At 37.1% G+C, this 19,476-nt stretch overlaps 1 protein-coding gene across 1 annotated transcript; it reads right to left on the bottom strand.

The window, feature by feature from the left end:
- Window positions 1–1,471: 1,471 nt before the first annotated feature.
- Window positions 1,472–19,302, bottom strand: LOC139147710 (uncharacterized). The gene is made up of 6 exons (XM_070718879.1): window positions 19,224–19,302; window positions 16,660–16,881; window positions 6,966–7,175; window positions 4,576–4,731; window positions 3,504–3,656; window positions 1,472–2,460 (listed from the first exon to the last, which is right to left on the bottom strand). The coding sequence occupies exons 1-6, from the start codon at window positions 19,294–19,296 to the stop codon at window positions 2,273–2,275; spliced, it is 1,002 nt and encodes a 333-aa protein (XP_070574980.1). The 5' UTR covers window positions 19,297–19,302; the 3' UTR covers window positions 1,472–2,272.
- Between the last annotated feature and the right edge of the window lie 174 nt (window positions 19,303–19,476).

The raw sequence follows: 19,476 nt of genomic DNA on the forward strand, positions 1-19,476 counted from the left end.
ATAAAGTTTATATGCGATGTGTGATAGCGAGTATGTGAGTGCGAGTATTTGACGAACTCCATAGCGTGCGTAGGGGTCGCAGTCACAATAATTGTAACAGCTCGGGTCTTATTGAACCACTCTTTTTAAGGGTTGGGAATTTGTCGAGCGTTTTTGACCATATATTTTGGCTACGTGACTGTGTGTCGTATATTGTGAGTTCGAATCCGATCGAACATTTACAGTAAACACGATTGGAACAAATTTGGAATTGGAACTTTTGATTGTTCAAATTTGTCAAAACTGAGGGGTGCCATATAGGTGAAAGTAAAGATATTACAAATTACTACTCATATAAAGCAAGTGATCGTGAATTGCAAAAGGGAAATTAGATGAGCTTATATTTGCTAATTAAACTAATATTTACATTACAACAAATTATCCAAAAATTAGTTCCAATCGTGTTATAACAAAATCATCACTGACACTTTTTCAGGGCTTACAACGATTACCAATTACTTATACACATGTGCCGACTCAACATGAGGGAAATTATATTTCTAGCTACAGAAGATATTTATTACATTATTATTAAAGTGCACGATGACACATGTCATATTTCATTGCAGCAATAAATGTCCAAGTTAGCTTCATAAAGCTAGTCGCTGCATCTTAACCATAGTCATTCTAGAAGCCAGTTTCTGTACATAGTAGTGTTTTGTAACCAATTACATTGTCTACATTAAGAGCATGTTTAACATGATTTTAGAGTAATGTCATATGCTAACGAAGTGGACTTGGATTTGTAGCTCCACGCTACCCCTACTCCACGGTATCCCCTTTAGCCTCCTGTGTCTTATTCATGCATTAATGAACGCTCGTCGGCTTGGCAGTGTTAACCTAAGTTTATCCGATGACTGTTTCTATGACGACGATAGAGGTTTGTCACTTTTAACTATACATGGGAAGACAGGTGAGTTTATATCATGGTACAGAGTAAAATATGTTCGTGTCTTCTGGCACTTCGATTACACTTCGATTTCAATATAGTTATCTTAACGGATATTTCAGTCCACTGTTGCCCGAAAGATGTTCAGTGTGTCTTCTCTCTTTGCTGGCTGCTGTATCAGATAAAAGTTCTTTATGTTGAATACACCATATGAGTATTTCTGTCTAATGACGGTACAGGGCAATACAATTGCATATCATATTGTTATATTAATATCATGAACAATGCTTTTAAACATGCAATATATTCAACAAGTAAGCTAATATTGCAACGCTGATAATGCTGAACAAATCGAAAATTTAGCTAATATAGAAAATAGGAACAATCATCTTTATCCAACATTCAATGTCTTGCTTAAGAGAAAGTTGTTGCAACAAATTGGAACCTGACCTGTTCTATCATATGCAGAATTTCTTCTGATTTACATTCAGTTGTGTAGGGTTCCCACCATTCACCTCTTTCGTCGCAGAATCTCATCATTTTCCCTACGACGACGGTGAAATAAAACAATTGGAAAAACTTATTGTCACTCATTGGATAGACAGATCACCAGTCTATACAGACAATAGACAGATATATAACCAGGTATAGAGACGATAGAATGATACATGACAAGGTTATATGCGCAGATGAACCGATGTAAAGTATTAATCGAAGAATAAGGGAAGCAAAGTTAGACACAGAAACATATTAGCAAGCTGAAACTGCAAAAAGACAAAGAGACGGACATATGTGTGAAACAAATATGAACATATTTACAAAACATTTAACATTAGGAACAGTTCGTATTCAGTCTGGGGATACATTATGTTGGTCTACCGAGTTTTCAATGCTTTACCAAATGAAGCTTATGGACACTCGGTGGCATGGATAAAACGTATTACCTGTGTAGCCACCCGGACAGTTTACCCAGTCTGAACTACAGTTTGCCGGTACAGATTCCCAGTGAGTGTTTGTTAGCGTGTCCGATCCAGCCAGGCACGTTTTAGATGTCTCGAAGGCTATGAAATGAAAATTTAACATTATTATTGCATGATTATTATTGAATGATTAATATTGGGAGGAGTTGACATTATAAATTGAATTGTAAACCGAAAGGTAACCATCATTTGTCATAAGTATTAATATATAAATGATCATTTGTACCCTCGTTTTATTGATACTACAAGCTAACCAACCGAATAACCAACCCACCAATCGATTGCATATGAAACTGCTTTCTGGTAGCAGTTGTTTTAAGTGTTTGCCGAAAACATAGCTTCTTTATTTCCGCTTTAATCGTGTTCAATATGTAAACCTACCACCTATCTTGCATTGTTTCCCAATCGGGATCAAAGGCACACATAATTTGCTTCCCAGTGAAAGGAATCCTTGTTGGCAGACACATCTATAGCTTCCAATGTTATCAATGCATTCTTGATTCGTCAATTGGGGAGAACAAATGTTTTTGTCCTCTTCACATTCATTTACATCTGTAATAAAGGGTCAAGGGTCAAGAGCCGAACGCACACATGCAGCATGAAAACAAATTTACAAGCCTTTTGTGGAGAAAGCTTGATACAATCTGAAATCTCGTCAAAGAAAATGACTTGGTCCCAATTTTATTGATTCCATATTTCAATCGTAACTTCATGGATGTATTGTTTGCAATATGTGCTCTGAGAAGTTACATGTAATTACATCGTGCCTGGTCGAGCAGATATTAATATTGATGGTACATGCTTATAAAAGAGGGAACTCCAAAAGCCGGATGTTCAATCACAAGCCAGATTGAGAGCTCTGCTCTTTAACCTCCCATGTTGCTACCCGCCCCTGAAAGATACTAAGTTTGACGTCCTTTTCCGTGGACAGAGAGGCTAATTTTATGGGACCCTGGACCATTTCACACCTATACCAGACAAATACCTATGCGCAATGGAAACAGTGGAACTCCCCTTATTCAAAGTCGTCCATATTTCCCTCACAAAGGATATCGAGTTGTCATTACAAGTATAAAACCTGGTTCTTGTAAGCGAAGATCTTATTGGAAGTTAATTTGATTGGAAGAATTCAGGAATTTTACGTTTTAGTACAATCGGCACAGCAGACGGAGAAAGCCTGATGCAATGTTCTTTGAATATGTCATATAATTCGTTCATTGTGGTTATTATGCGTTATTTATTTTAAAAATAGGGAAATGCTTTTATGCCGTCATAAAATCAATCAATAACAAGGATGTTTTGGAACAAGATTGCGAATGGTCTGATTATGCGATACCCACCGCCTTGCTCGTGTTCAGTCATGTTAAAGAAGGCGTTCTATCCATGAAAAAAGAGACAACAATTTATTGACGATCTCCGGCTCTTTGAGTATGTCTGTCATTAGTGTATTGACTTAGCAGTTGTTTGTAAATGTGATAAAATTTGTGAAGTCATCATTAATTATGATAAAGACAGAATATTTGCTCAAACTGTATGTAACTGCTCACTAGTAATTATGACGATCACTTTAATAACGATGGGATTTGATTACTCACTTATGTATCGTGGGAAACCAGTAGACCAGATTCCATCACTGCATGTCAAAAGACGGTTGCTGGAATTTGACCGGAAACCAGCACGACCTACTGATATCAGCGAGCTCTCGGAGTTTATACTGAATATCTGTTTGCCAACACGTGTCGTACACACTGTTGATGAAATGGTCAACCCAAACTTAACTAGTTTGTACCTGATATTAGAGCAAATTTCAAAATAACTTGAAATTACAACGTGCTTGGGTGGTAAGAAAAACGTTTGTGGCGATAGAAAATGACGCAAACGACATGCTTCACAGTACAATACATTACCCACAATACTCTTTGATTTGTATCCTTGAAGGTTACTTTTCTAAAAACTTTTTCAGTTCTGCATGTAAGCAATAGTGTGCAGCATCAGAATAATTTCTAAATAATATCTAGTAAAAGTACGTTATACATTTCAGTGAAAATTTGAAAATAACCACTAAAAAACCATAAAAATCACATTCTGCAGGTACTACAAATGCCATACTTTTTAGGCAGCAAGTTATGACGAACTGAAGGAGTCATTCTCTGAGAAAACTTAGCAAGCAAATTTCTTTTGTCACTTCCATTGCAAAAAATCAATATCCTTTTGTTTCATAAAACAGGTGCAACTAGTCTCCCTACTTTCCATCACATTTTTCTGTATGGCTGAGGACACAATCTCTGGCAAATTTCACAAAAATGATCCTCTCTCTCAATTATGCACAATTTTCGAAATCATTTAAAATGAGAATTGAGAAGAATGGTGTGCATAAAAGTACGTTTTCAAAATTTTGATAAATAGTCTGTGAATTTGTCTACACATGGGATACATAGTAGACTTCACTCAGGTATCGCCGAGGAGACCAATCGCAATGACTTATGGGAAATCTACAGTACTATGTGCTTTAACAATTCTATTAAAATGGAATGGATTCGTGAATATAAAATAAGCGCCAAACTCCCCGAGTTATTGTTTCAATGTGATTCTGTGTATCACACTGTGATGTAAGTTAAGTGACATAAAAGAGAAACCGGAAACATGAAATGCCATCGTTGAACTTACTCTCATCTTTGATTGGTGATCGTCCTTGTGTCGGCGACGGAGCTTCTTCTATAGTTGCCTCGCTGCTAGGAAACTCCGTTGCAATAATGTCTACCGTTGTAAACGAACTTTCTTGTGTAGTTGCCTTGTTAATAGTAGATTCGACTGTTGTGGATGCTTCAGTTAAATAAAATAAAACATTTAGAGTAACAACGTGGATAAAATGACGAGAACGATTCTTAAGACGTAAAACATAAATCCATGGATATTTAATCGCGTTTAGGGTTACTCATAAAGGTAATTAATCTCCTATGTCAAATTTACTGCAATAGAATCATAGAGACAGAAAGCCTTATTCGTCCAATTTTTTTTATGTTATCATTTTATTTATAATTGCGGACATCGTTGATATACAATGATATTTCTGTCACGATTTCATGCTTATATAAGAATTCAACTGCACTGGAAGCCTGAATTATATTTAGAATTCGTGCTAAATTCGCGTGATACTAATCCGTAAACCAGTGATCGTGGACCGCCGCTCTTATGTTTGACACTCACATTTTTAGATAAGATCAGCTTTATTTCTTTAGACATTAAACATACAACTGGTCGTAAGTGATTTACAGATCATTTATAAACTCTGTTTCTTTTGACATAATTAATGTAATATAATTTCTCAATCTATAACCTTATCACATTGTTTGTTTAAAATTCTTGCCTTGTATATTAAAAAAGTGCCAACCATAATTATCATATTCAAAGTTTCAAACTTAGGCATACCTAGAAAATAACCATACATAACATGTTTCCAGTGTATGCTTAACTGGATATCGTATGCTTTGTTAAGGATCTGAAAAACAGTCGCCCAAAATTGCTTTATTTGTGCACATTCAAAAAGAAAATGCTCACAGTCTTCAAGAAAAATACATTGCTCACACATCGGAGAAGGCTCCTTCTTCAATCTAAATAAATTTGATCTGTGAGGTAGTTTATCATACAACAGAAACGAATTAAACAGCGATAGGACCAAAATGATATCATGTGATCTCTCAGTGAGTGATCGAGTTTGCCATTGGTAAATAAATGCAGCCTAAGTCTGCGAATCTGAGAACAACCATCTACATACAATGTTCCTGAGAAATACATACCTCGCATACAATACATTCGCTTAAATGGCAATTTTATCTTGTTTGTTTGTTAATAATTATTGTCTTGCCTTTGCCATAAGTAACAGTCGATGGTGTGACTCTCATTGCCCTTTATTTTCGCTACAATAACACAGTGAAAAGATCTTTACTTTGATTATCAACATAGGGTTACTAACATAACAGACACATGCAATAGGTAAAATTGACGTTTCAATTAAAAGGTTAGTAACTGTAAGTTCGATGAATTTTGTCACTATTTTGTTTTGTATGCCCATTAAACGTTTTTGTTCTTATCCCCATAGCATGTTGAAATACCTACAATTTGGCTTGTCAACAAAGCATCTATACGGTCGCGTAAAATGTACTGTTATTGATTACATTTAATTCAAAGTGACAATACACTTCACACATTTACCGGCTGAAAACCCAATTACCCAATTACTGTGTACCTAAACATGCTTTGGCGACTTGAAAAAAAGGAAGAGTTGACATTAAAATCAACATAATAATAACAAGATCATAAATTAAAGCTATTGACCCTTTAACTACTTGTACGTTTCAGTCACTGCTAATAAGTATTGAATGATATCAGTGCGGCTATTAAAGAATAGGAGTGGCATCAAGTCGATTAAAGTACAATGCGCCTCGGGGACAAATAGACGAACTATCAAATTCTTACAATGTTTCTCTGATCTACAGCTTGTTTAGGGCTCATTTTGAAGCTCTTGAAGTACAAAAGATTTCAAACGTCTTAGTTTTTCGAAAATCAAAACTTTATTTTCCCCATAAAGTTAACACAGATGGCTGTCATTTTGAGTTTCAAACATCGGTAAATGTTAGAATATTCTATTTCTTTTGTACCAAACATTGCATGGTGGCCCAATAATGTTTAATTGTTATTTGGCAAGAGAATGGTTTAAAGTTTATTTGCGGAAAGTTAGAGAAGAAGTTTGAATCTCACTTTCGAGGCGCATACTACCTTAAAGCCGCATACGGTACATTCATGTAATCTTGTGTACAAAGTAATATTTGTATTGTGTTTGTCTTAACACTGAGCTCAAGTATACGCGTCCGATTTAACAACAGACGACAAAATGTCTAGTCCCTAAGGAACCTCAGGTACCTTTGAGAATAAATTTAGAACTAGATCTAATCCAAAATGTGTAGTGTTTGAAAAGACTAATAGCTTAGTTGAAAGAACAACTGGCGTTATTTTACTCCATAGCGTGCATAGATGGTCATAAAACGTTCCCGTTTTACCTTTGCCTAACACTTCCACTTCACAGAGGGTGAGAATGCCAGTAATGTTTTCTAGTTGCACAGAGACAAAACGACCTTCCAGACAGCATTCAACTTCTATCTTCTCATTGGAGCTGATCTCATCCGCTGTTATGGTTTCTCCGCACTGTTCGTTATTAGCAATGACGTCACTGTTACCAACTCTGATCACCGCACCGCGTAAACGTTGAGCTGACGTACAGAGAGTAGTGGATAGTACGTCCTTTACAAAAAAGACTCATCAATAATGCATGCATTAAAAATCTTTAATGGTTTCAGTAGTTAAGGTGCAGGATAGCGAACCTGGCGAGATTTGAATGGGGCGCCCGTATACCACAAACGACAGACTAGATATAAGACTGACAAGTATAGACCAAAAGTTTTCTGGGATTTGGGAATATCATTTAGTTCAAGATTTGAGTGATATCTTGCATATTGAGATCCCCCGAGGTCATGATCTTTCAAAAGACCCCGAGATCGGTGAAATGGACAGTATAAATTGTTGGCATCGATCTCTTTGCTGTATTTCTGCTTTCCATTCCAAGCACCTGTGGAATGCTGACATTAATGTGGTCACTCGTTTGTTCTTCAACGGAATAGCAGTCGGACACACAAATCTCGCAGGATTTCTGGAGCTGAATTTCCGTGCATTTCGTGACATTTTTGAGCTTAAGTTAGAGAGCCTTCAGTACTTACAGGTGGGGATGGGCCTGGGGAATGGGGGCCACTTTTTAAAAAAAAAACTGTCCAGGGGAGGGGCATTTTTCGTAAACCTATCTTTGGGAGAGGATCACTTTTAACAGAAGTTGACTTTACGGCCAAACCTTTGATTGTCTATGTGATATTTTCTCTTTAGGAAATAGCCGACAAGCTTCACAAGTAAAGAAGATGCAGTAGTATCCTATATTATACACCATGAACAGTTGAAATTGACGAAAGACAAGAGACAAAATCAGTTGGGACAGGTGGTAAAGTGTATATGAATTATCAAACGTCTAGAAATGGACAGATATTGTTAGTTTTATGTTTAGTATTGGGAAAAAATTGTTCATAGTCCTCTCATTGACTACCATGCATAGTGAATCAACATTTCGATGAAATTTTAAAATCCAATTTCTTGCACACACATCCAGTTGTAACCACCCTAGTCCAGTAAAGTACATCAATATCAATAATCGAGAGTACATAAATACAGAGATTTACCTAGTTTTGTATTGGAAAAATATTATTCATAGTTTCCTCATAGACTGTCATGTATAGTGAATCAATATTCCGATGAAATTGCAAAATCCAATTTCTTACACACACATCCGGTTTAACCACCCTAGTCCGATCATGTACATCAATATCAATAATCAAGAGTACGTAAATACAGAGATTTACCTAGTTTTGTATTGGAAAAATAGTATTCATATTTTCTAATAGACTGCCATGTATAGGAAATCAACATTTCGGTGAAATTACAAGATCCAATTTTTTGCACATACATGCAGTTGTTACCACCATAGTCCAATCAAGTACATCTATATCAATAATAGACAGTACATATATACACAGATTTACCTTGTTTTGTATTGCAAAAAATATTCACAATTTTCTCATAGACTGCCATGTGTAGTGAATCAACATTTTCAGTGAAATTCAAAATTCCAATTTCTTGTACACACATGCACATTTTACTTCCCACTGCAAGCAAAGTACATTCATATATTTTATCAAACATATATGAAAGAGCAGATATAGCTTGTTTATGGGGGAAATTGTCAATAGTTGGCCTGAGAGATTCTCATGCATTGTGGTTTGGTATTTTTGTGTGAAGCCCTATATCTGCCACATCGTGTCTTCTTTTTAGTTGCGCAAAATATGGTGACCATCCAGCAAATGTATGACCCTTAAAAAATTCATGCGAGATAAATTGTACCCCTCCCTCCAAAAACACCAGCCCTGCCCCTTGTAATTTCTGTCGCTAACTTCCATAATAATTAAACCAATTGTTAAGTAAATTAGCTGATACTGGTTCAGTTATTCATGGGGAGGGTCAAGTTTTAGAATGTCGGACAAGAGGGAAGGTCACATTTTAGACAAGAGTGGGGGAATGGTCACATTTTACAGTACAGGTGTGCATGAAATTCCCCCCACTGTAATTACTGAAGGCTCCCTTACATAGTGAGATTTTGGACCATGTTAGAGGGTCCTATTCATTATGGATTGCAAGTACGTGCATAAGTACGGTGTATGTGTTTCTTTACATATGACTGTATGGTTCAGTTGGACCATAAAATTTAAGACGGAAGGGGGTGTACGGCTAAGAACGAGTAAGGGTGGACCCCCTTGTTATTAGAAATAAACCCTTTTCTTACAAAATACAGAAAAGATATACACTGTAGTCACATTAGAGAGTCTTTCTGGTTTCGCTGCGAATTACAGTATAATATCAATATTGATTGCAAACGGCAGGGAAGATACGAGTCAAAGAATTATATGGTAATTTTTCTCTATTAAATATATTATGATTTTCTTTTATTTTCTTAGATCTAGAGTGACCAAGAAATGCGTTTTGTTTAACTGGTTGACTCGTAACATATACGTTATGAAAGATAAATTGTTTGGCATTGTACATTGGCCCGTCCTGGCCTCTATCAGACAAGAGGAGAAAGATTTACATTTTCCTTTCATCTTTTGCAATGAAATAGATGGAATTAATATACGTTATCACATGTACAAGCCAAGTTTGTCGTCTCTGAACAGAAAAAACTGGGGGTTTATACTCTGGTCCTTTTACGTCTCAACAACCCGCGTCTATGTTACCAAATTTGGTGCGTCGGAACTTTTTTGCAACGGTTGTCGATGTGCTCGTCAATGTAAATAAACAAAATTATATGATCATAAAGACACCTCAGGGAAACACCACATTTGAAGGAAATCTGTCAATTGGGAATGATACCATAGAACAAGTTTCTTGTGCCAGGTAGTTAGGGGTTACGATAGATTCATCTTCATCATGGAAATATCATATACGAAAGGTTATTGAAGTAATTACACCCAAAATAGGTATTATTACACGACTAAGACATTACGTTCCGAAATCCATTCTCATTCAACTATATAATGCGTTTATCTTACCTCATATAATGTACTGTTTGGAAATCTGGGAACACACTTTTACCAGCTATTTAGAGCCAATTTTTCGCCTTCAGAAACGGATTGTTCGCTGCATATCTTTTCATTTTCATTATTGTACATACTGAAATAAAGCATTCATTTAAAAATGGCTGCCCATATTTCTCCTGGGATCAAAATTCGTCTGACGTGTAAATTTGTACGACTTAGTATGATTTTTATAATCTGACAAAATACATCAACTTGGGGAATTTTGAGTCCTTACGTGTTAGTTTTATTACCAATATACAGGTTCATATCCGTACAGACCCCAATGCCACCCGAACATTCAACGCACATAGTATTTTCATGGTGTGTTAAGGCCGGACGCACGCTAAGCCTCGAAAAGGCGCGTGATGAAATCAATATTTTTATAGACTATGACAACAATAATCTGAACGACGAAAAACACAAGAGTGTAACTCTCGTTGATTCCGAAGGAATTATGTGAATAATTTTCGGAAACACCGAAGTGGAAGTTGGTCGCATTACAGCGGATTCCGTAAGCATCGCGTAATGATATGGGCGACGTTAAACAGTGTCGCGCTGTTGTGATTCAGTCGATTTTTGTCGCAAAATATCGTGACTTTGTCCGAGTTAAATTATTTGAAATCGAGTATAACTTTGCAGAAGGTACTTGTTGCGTGAGGTCATCTGGCATTTGGACAGTACATAAATGAAGGTGCCGTGTTCCTCGCTCACGGGCCCGACGACTAGAAATGATTGTCAACTCGCCCACAGAGTATTGATTTTATTCTAAAAGTAGTTCGGAAGTTTAAACGCGGATTTGTTGTGAGAAACTCCTTTTATTTTGTAAAAAATAATAAATTCTAGGCTTGTGCATCTAATAAGCATAGTATTCTCAAATATTTTTCTTCATGCGACTCGGAAAATACTCGTGACGTAATGACCGTGTTACCATTCGTCTTCGACTTGTGGTGACATGGTCATTACGTCATTCGGTATTTCCTTCGCCGAACGACAAAAAATGAATTTAGGAATAATTTATAAGTATTTAGTAAAGGAGCAGGCAGTATTAGGGACATGAATTTATGAATCCTGCTTTTAAAATGTGCATTGCCGTGTTTTTCAATGTTATTTGATTAAAATCATCGAGGTGATATTCTCACAAATGATGGAAGTTGTTTCGCAAGCGTCAGCAGCAGTGCGAGTTATACCACCCGTCTCCCTCAATCAAGCGTGTGTTGTTTGCCTGCCACACACACTGTGTTTGTTGCCATGCACACAGTTATCAGAGTGAGAAATGTGATGGTTTCATCAGTATGGCACAAATTATTATCCTGTCTTAGCTTCTCAAAATATTATCAGTAAATTACTTTCGTCGCGGATGATTGACAATCCAATTAGTGGCATGGAATAGTGTTTGGTTAAATGATCACCGAAGGTGAAATTTATCGACCTGCAGGCAGTCTTACTTATGCAAGCTAACAAAACCTATTTGTGACAGGCCAACACTGCGTGCAGTGGGTTGCGTTCGTAAATAGAGGTAGGGGCAGGCTGGTGAAGTCGCCATGGAAATTTTATTTTTCTCATATCTCGCCATCAATATATCAATAAAATTTCAAATCCCCCAATGTAAATAATGAAGCATTTTTCAAGCCCCCGCCCCAAACATATAGCCGCATAATAAAGGGAAGTACGCACAGAAAAAATGAAAGTGTATTGCACAATACTGCTCGAAGATGTCAGACACTACATTTTTTGACGCACACATAATTACTCTTTAGTAGTTGTCACATGTTATCAGAGTTTGTAGAACCATATTCCTAAATGATTCATTTGTAAATGCATCAGTGGACTTTTAGATTTATCAAGTTAATCCAAATATGGTGGCGTCAATGGAACCCGCTGAAGAGCACTAAATGAAGACCATGAGAGGGTATGCAAATTGTGAATTTCTGGCTACACGGTGCCAAATAGCGAAAAACTGAGCATGGTGACCTACCGAAGAAAATTTTCTATTAAAAGTAAAATACACATATGACCTAGATGCTACTTTTGAGAGATTTACAAAGTTGACAATACCGGACTGTTTAAATATCCTACAAATAAAACTTTGAATCTCTGAAATTTTTGGAACTTTCCAATTATTTACACATTTTTAGCTAACGTATTCACACGTTGGCTAATTTCATAGCGATGTCTGTCTATCTGTCCGTGTGTGTGTGTGTGAGTGTGTGTGTATGTGTGTGTCTGTCTGTTTGTCTGTTTACACGATAACTCAAAAACGGCTAAACCGATTCAAGTCAGATTTGGTACACAGGTACCATATGCTACTTGCAAGAACTGATTAGATTTTGGTTAGTGTAGCTTGCATATTCATGAAGTTATGTGATATCATTTTTCCGTACAATGGTTTCCCTATAGAGACAGTAATGACAGTGTAGACATATATCAAGAAATACAGCACAAAATTTCATGAAACCTTTCACAGATGACAATGTCAGAATATTATAATGATACTGTAAGTGTCATGTCAATTATCTGTTCATTTGCATATTTAATGACATTTTGTTATTAGTGACATAACTCTGACATTCCTGCACCAAACTTGATGATACGTGCAACAAATATTGAGCTGATAAATATCTAATTATAGTTAGAAGCATTGGGCAGTGTCAAGTTAACAAATAGCTTATTTGCATATTTTATGAAGTTATATAATTAGTCATATGACTCCTATATAACTGAACCAAATTTGATGAGTTCTGCTGCAGATATTGATCTGACAGATATCTAATTGTGGTGTTAAGCATTTAGTTGTGTGGAGTTAATTAAGGGTTCATTTGCATATTTAATGAACTTTGTAATTAGAGATATTACTCCAAATTTACTGCATTACATTTGTTGAAACTTGCTACAGATATTGATCTGATAAATATTTAATTGCATAGAGAAGCATTGGCCATGTCAAGTTAATATTTAGCTCATTTACATATTAAATAAGAGTACTGTGCGAAAGTTGATGAAACCTGCTACATATAATGATATAACAGATATCTGATTGTTCTTATTACACGCCTCACACAGGTGTCGATTATATTGGTATGAATTTGGTTTATTGACAGGAATATTGAAAAACATAATACAATAAATCCTCATTAGAGATAGTTACTCTGGCAGTAGACCGTACACACGTCTAGTCTTATCAGAAGTCTGTCTGTCACTCAGCGTCGTGTGCTCAATTGAAATGCTGTCAGAATATACAATGTCTATCTTTGTTCTTGTGTTTTGGTTTGTGATTATCCTGAAGTCTGCAAATGTTGCGTAACATCTCCTTGCTCGTTGTTTTTGTCACTTTAATATGAGACTACGTAAAGGCACAATTGTTTTACACAACTTCATAACAGTCAAAAAGCATGCAGTAATTTATGTCATACTGTGTTATTTCATTAGTCCAGTAGCGTCTGATAAATGTCAATACATGTCAAGTCATCAGCAGCCAATTTCAATGCTTGATAATTAAGAATGTAATTTTGTCAAACTCAAAGTCATTCCTTCCATTCAGGGGTCACATTAGTAGGTCAAGTTGTTCTGTTGAGTAAATGCTAAAATTTTATAGTCTGTTTACTGGATATCCAACATTCTGTGAAGCGTATTACTATTAATGAACCTGTTGTAAAACACGTGAGCACATTCAGTTCATATCTGGTTTCATGTAAATTAGAATCTTTACCGTTCAAACTTTTACTTTTGTTTTATTGAACGATAGGAATATGAACATTTTATTCACTGCATTAAGGATGTACGATCGGAAAATATTAGCGTACTGCGCAGATTTCCGCCCAGAAATGTATCCATAGTAACCACGCGCGCATAGTGACGTTCAGAATGAATGTTTTTGCGTTGTACAAAATGTCGTCTGCAGGTTAAGGAAAATGTGTATCTCGCGGAGAAAATGTTCAGCGTGCCCTCAAAACACGCTGGGAGAATTAAGCAAAGAGATAAAAAAATGCAACATGACCATAGCCTGTACAGCGTAAGTCAGAAGTGTGGCGTCCGATTCGCTATACAAGAGGAGGTAGTGGACAATGTGAAAGACGAATATTATAATCCCAATGATAGTGTCGCTAGTAGACCTACCGGAGAATTTAGGAATGGCCGTCGCATTGTCGATTTGAGTGTACTAGCCGAAAATCTTGACACTTGTGTCAGTTGTGGGCTTGCCTTACGATTGTCATCGTGTATTGGGGAAACGATTCACGCCCGGGATTTACGGCCTCGGCTCCTGGCTCTACGTAGTGTGTGACAACTTAGCCTATAGCGAAGTCAACCTAATCCCCACCGATAAGCGTCACGGCAATAAATATTACGTGATTTTTTGTATGCTGTATTAATAGACTCTAAAAAGTAGAAGAACCTGAAAGTCTTTGCTTTGTTCTGTCATTTCCCTCGCGTTAAAGTTTACAGGTAGGCTTGAAACATGACCAGGCCTGGACAAGGCCACTGCAGGTCAGCAGCATTTGAAGAGCGCCCACAACATATGGTTACACAGGTCACAGAGGAGCTTCTACATCCAAGCACAGCCCTACCAGCTTCTATCAGGAAACAGCTGAACGCATCCTTGACTCAGCAGGTTGAAGAGAGGAGAATTGTTCGTTTTTTACGGGGTTCTAACTTGTAATCAGACAAAAATAAGTTACACAAATTTCGTATAGTTACATAAGTTGCTATGGTATGTGTAAACTCGGCATGTCCCCATTTCATTGCAGAAAAATAACCGCCGGGTCTCGAATTAAATAGAATAAATGAAACACTGTGAGACTTTGCACAGGGACCCCTGGATAATATCGGCTTGTGTTCTATGGTGAAGCATTTTGGTAGCGACCGACAAATTCGCCATGTCTTTTTAATGATTAATGAAAATATACTAAGACTTCCATGCCACCATTCGTATACACTATCATTCCTTTACTTTATCATTATCATTGGAAGTAATTAACTTGCAATATTTTGAGAATACAGAGAGGGGGGGATAAATATTAATACCATACTGATGAAACCGTAACATTATCACTCTGATGTATGTATGCTTGGCTACATAAACAATATGTGTAGAAGTCCAAAACTACACGCATAAGTGACCAATAAGGACGGCATCACTCAAATGCTGCTAATGTTAGCAAACAATGTCATTCATCCCACCATTGTTGCAGCTCTCTTCAATGTTCGATGTTTTTAATCAAGCTATTTTTAAAACAGACAGGCGACTGTACCGCTGGCCGCTTGTGGCTCAGTAAGGTAGCAGTATGCCGCAGTATAATTATGGTACATGGCCACCTTTACCGCAGCTTACACTTAACGCAAGATTTATATATTCATATGCCTCATACTGCAATCTCCTTTATCGAATACTGTAGGATGATAATAAACTATTAAAACAGATTAAATCATCAGGATGTGAATGTTTCCCTTTGGGGAAGGGGCAAGGCTGGATCGATGAACACTCCACGTACAATATTACTTAATGATTTATACTGTTACTGATCAGAACGGTAAAAATACATTTCTTGGTGTAAAAAAATGTCAAATAATTAGTGTAACATTTAAGTTATCACATCCCTTGATTCTGATATCTTCCATGCTGACAGCAAAGAATATCAAATATTCCGTGTGATTTGCATCAAAATTGGGAAGACTGACTGCCATGTACAACTGATCTGCATCGTGTATGAAAATGATTTATTTTGAATTGGCCAGGAAATTCGCCTCCGTCCCATATGGTACGGTCCCCGTATCCCAGAGTGCAAGACTTGGAATGCCAAGTACATTTACCGTATGCACGCATGTCCAGCCTACAATTAAGTGAACCATCTAACGTGGTCATAGATCTCATAATGGAATGTAACGCCACATCTAAAACACTAGGGGGTCTTGTTCGATTTGTGTACCCGGCTAAGGACAAATGAGGGATCACATTAATGTCATATTCAACAAAGTTTGAGATAGGAAACCAGAATTCTGCAAAGGGATAAATGAAAAGAATTTCTATTGTTTATTTAATCTGAGCCAGGGACTTCTTGGGCTCATGAACTCGGGGAACCTCGATATGCATGGCGTCTTTAAAATCTTGAGGTACACTTCCAATCTCGCAATACTTGTGTGCTTTACCTGTCTCTCGCAAATCCCGCGAGGCTTGTGTAGTATAGAAGCCCTAGCATGCTGTGCATCCTGCCCCCTGCTTACTTGCTCTGATGTCGTGGTGATGATTTATTTGATATCCGTTACGCCGTCATAAATTGGTATATGTTGGTACAGGAGAGGTTAAATAGTACACTGTGTATCAAGCATTATATTCCGATTTTGGGCAAAAGGAGTTTGTTTGTATTCATCTTCTTCCATTGAAATAAAATAAAAAATGTTTACAAATTTGCAATCATTGCTACAATGTAAGAGAAGAATGCAAATGAAATTTTGATATGTCGTTGTACGTGGCAAATAGGTTGTCGATTGACAACAATGATTTCCAGCTAATAATAAGCTAAAGTAAACTTACCATGGTCGGCTCTGTTTGTGACGACAATTGTATGAATTGTATATTCTACAGCTAGGTCAACTTTCCACCAAGGTTCGAACTCTTCCCCAGTATGCGTACAACTTTGACCGTCGTATACATTATCTCTGTTTCCGTCGACTGCTCTAGAGGCAATCCCACCATAGTCTTCACTGCTCTGGATTGCATTCCTTTGAAAGGCGAAGTTCCAAAATGAGGAAGTGCCTGTGTGTAAAATAGTCATGTTTCATCACTGAGAGACGCTTTTTTCGTATTTAAGATAATTGTTTCTTTGATAATTAGGTCGGGAGGGACTCACGGACCCTTTCGATCTCTGTGAATTGAAGAGTGAAATTACATTCTATGAGTCACAAGGCATCACAAGGAATGGATACAATATGTGACAATGAAATGAATTGCAGCAACAGTGTAGATCAGAGTCTAAATACATTCCTAATTGTTCCTCTCAGTGATAATTAAGCAAATCAACTTAAGTCATGGTTTCCTGCTTGTCGGCTTAAAGTAACATAAATTGATATCTGCAAAGTGAGACGGCGTTAAAATAGTAACATGTGACATGGCTGCTAATTTTTATCACTTTCCCAAGGTTTAAAATGTTGACGGTATTCATCAATGTCTAAGCCACGGGGAGACAGCAAATTATCGAACACTATGCCAGAAGATGACTTGTGTGTTGATATATAGCTTGTTTACCCTTCAAGTCATTATCTGTATTTTGAATGATATCAAACAATTTCATGATCGTTAGCAAAAACAACAGATGGTCTGTTTGAATATAATTTTGACAAAAATAAAATAGACATCAGAATGTCATATTTGTGTAAGATCTGAGTCGTAGGAAGAGACCAAAACATGTTTGCGTTGCGACCGCAACATATAGACAAATGTACGCTCACGTATTATACACTTATTGCAACAGTAGCCGATGACGTTCAAATAGTAAAATCATATTGTAAGGTGTATCATAGAGAAAGATAGATAGAGTGGCAACGGGTATTGTTTAAGGCGTGAAGCGATTACGTAACCCATCCATGTTCGCCTCGCCTCAGGTTGCTCTCGCCTCTCTTTTCCGAAGAGAACCGACCATGATTCCTTCGGTAGTTTTCGGATTTTAGCCAATTGTTAAGCGAAAGTATGTTCGGCAAAGTTTGTGTTGTTGTTGTCGTGTGGTGCTGAGCAGAATTGACGTGCTGGCGAAAACGGGAGTGTTTTGAGCTTCGGGAAAACGAGTTTTACCTTTTTAAAAATTCCTCTCATATTTTTATGAATATATAATGAGTGTGTTTGAACCAAATTTGAAAGTCTTTTATCGATACTGTCTGGTTTTACTCAATGGTTTACGGTCAGTCATACCGTCTTTTACACGTGCGTCAAGGAAGGACATGTTCATGAAACTGCTGCCGTGTCATGTTTTGATTGGCGTGAAGCAGTGTTTCTGGCCTGAGAGCTCACAAAGTAACTATGGTTGCTACGCGACTGGCAGTACGATGCCATCTCGTCGTATTTTTCGCATAATCTCGTGTACTCATCAACCACAAACAAAGCCTCCAAAGAGTTTAACACCTTTGGAGCTCATTTTAATATGAAAATCCAATAGTCTACCGAGACGACCATGGAACAAAAGGCATGCAAGTGTTGCTACTCTGTCTATCTTACTCTGTGGGTGTATGTAAGGGCGGTGAGACACATAAGCATTGCCATGCTGATTACGGTTCGTTTACAAAATGACACGTCATCGTTCTATGTAAAAACAATTTTATGCTCATTTACCGAGTAAGTTCATTTCATCATAAAAAACACAATCAAAGGTTGCATGACTCATCTAATGCAAATAAAATATTATCATTTCGTTAATATCTGAATATTTGTAGACTGAAATCAGCAGACAAGTGTTTTTTGTGAAAAAAGTAGTGTTCCAAGTTGTTTAGATACATCGCCGAGAAATGTACTATGCCATTTGACTTCATGCCGGTCATACAAACAAGTCGGTGTCGTGCTGAGTAGAGGTATTTTCTACCCATGTAGGTGCGACAAAATTATATTTTCAACAAACAGACAACACTACATGAATTAAAAGAGAAAAGTAGCTCTTTTTACCATGATGAGAATTTGAATGCGATAGGTCGGTGTGTATTACACTTAACGAGAGACTCAGCTGGTACGTATGTTGAATTATTTGTGTTTGATGGAAGGACAGTGAATAATTAACTTCAAATTCGTTTCCTGCCCGGTTGGTGAAAATTAAATATTCAATAAGAAAAATGGCCTCAGATGAAAATACTACCTGTAAATATTGATATTCAATGCAAATTTGGGAGGTATTTCACTATTGCATTTTCCAATAAATGGTTACGCATGCACTGTACATCGGTTAACATGTGAGAAATTAGCCCTACATTTTTGCTGTTGCCACAACAATATTGAAGATGTGTCGCACACACTACTCATACACCCTGAATTCATGCATTCCGAATCAAAGACAGACGTTTTCACACACGTGATTTCAGCGATATTAAGAAAAAGAGTGCGGATCTAGCTGAACTGACCTGAGACGTCGCACAGTATAATGCTAGGAATCATACCAACACAGAGAAAGCGCAGCAACCAAAACACACCCATTCTGTGGCAGGGGTCTCACTAGGAAACGAAAGTGTCTGTTTTGCTTATTCTGAAAAACACGCACATTGCAATATTTATGATCCATTAATTTTTTAAGGTACTAAGTAATTAAATAAAGTGAGCCTCGTTTGGCATAACGAGGGACAACGGTTTCGAGCTGCATTTAAAGCCATTTTAACA

The sequence above is a fragment of the Ptychodera flava genome, chromosome 2 (genome assembly GCF_041260155.1).
Source record: "Ptychodera flava strain L36383 chromosome 2, AS_Pfla_20210202, whole genome shotgun sequence".
Taxonomy (NCBI): Eukaryota; Metazoa; Hemichordata; class Enteropneusta; family Ptychoderidae; genus Ptychodera; species Ptychodera flava.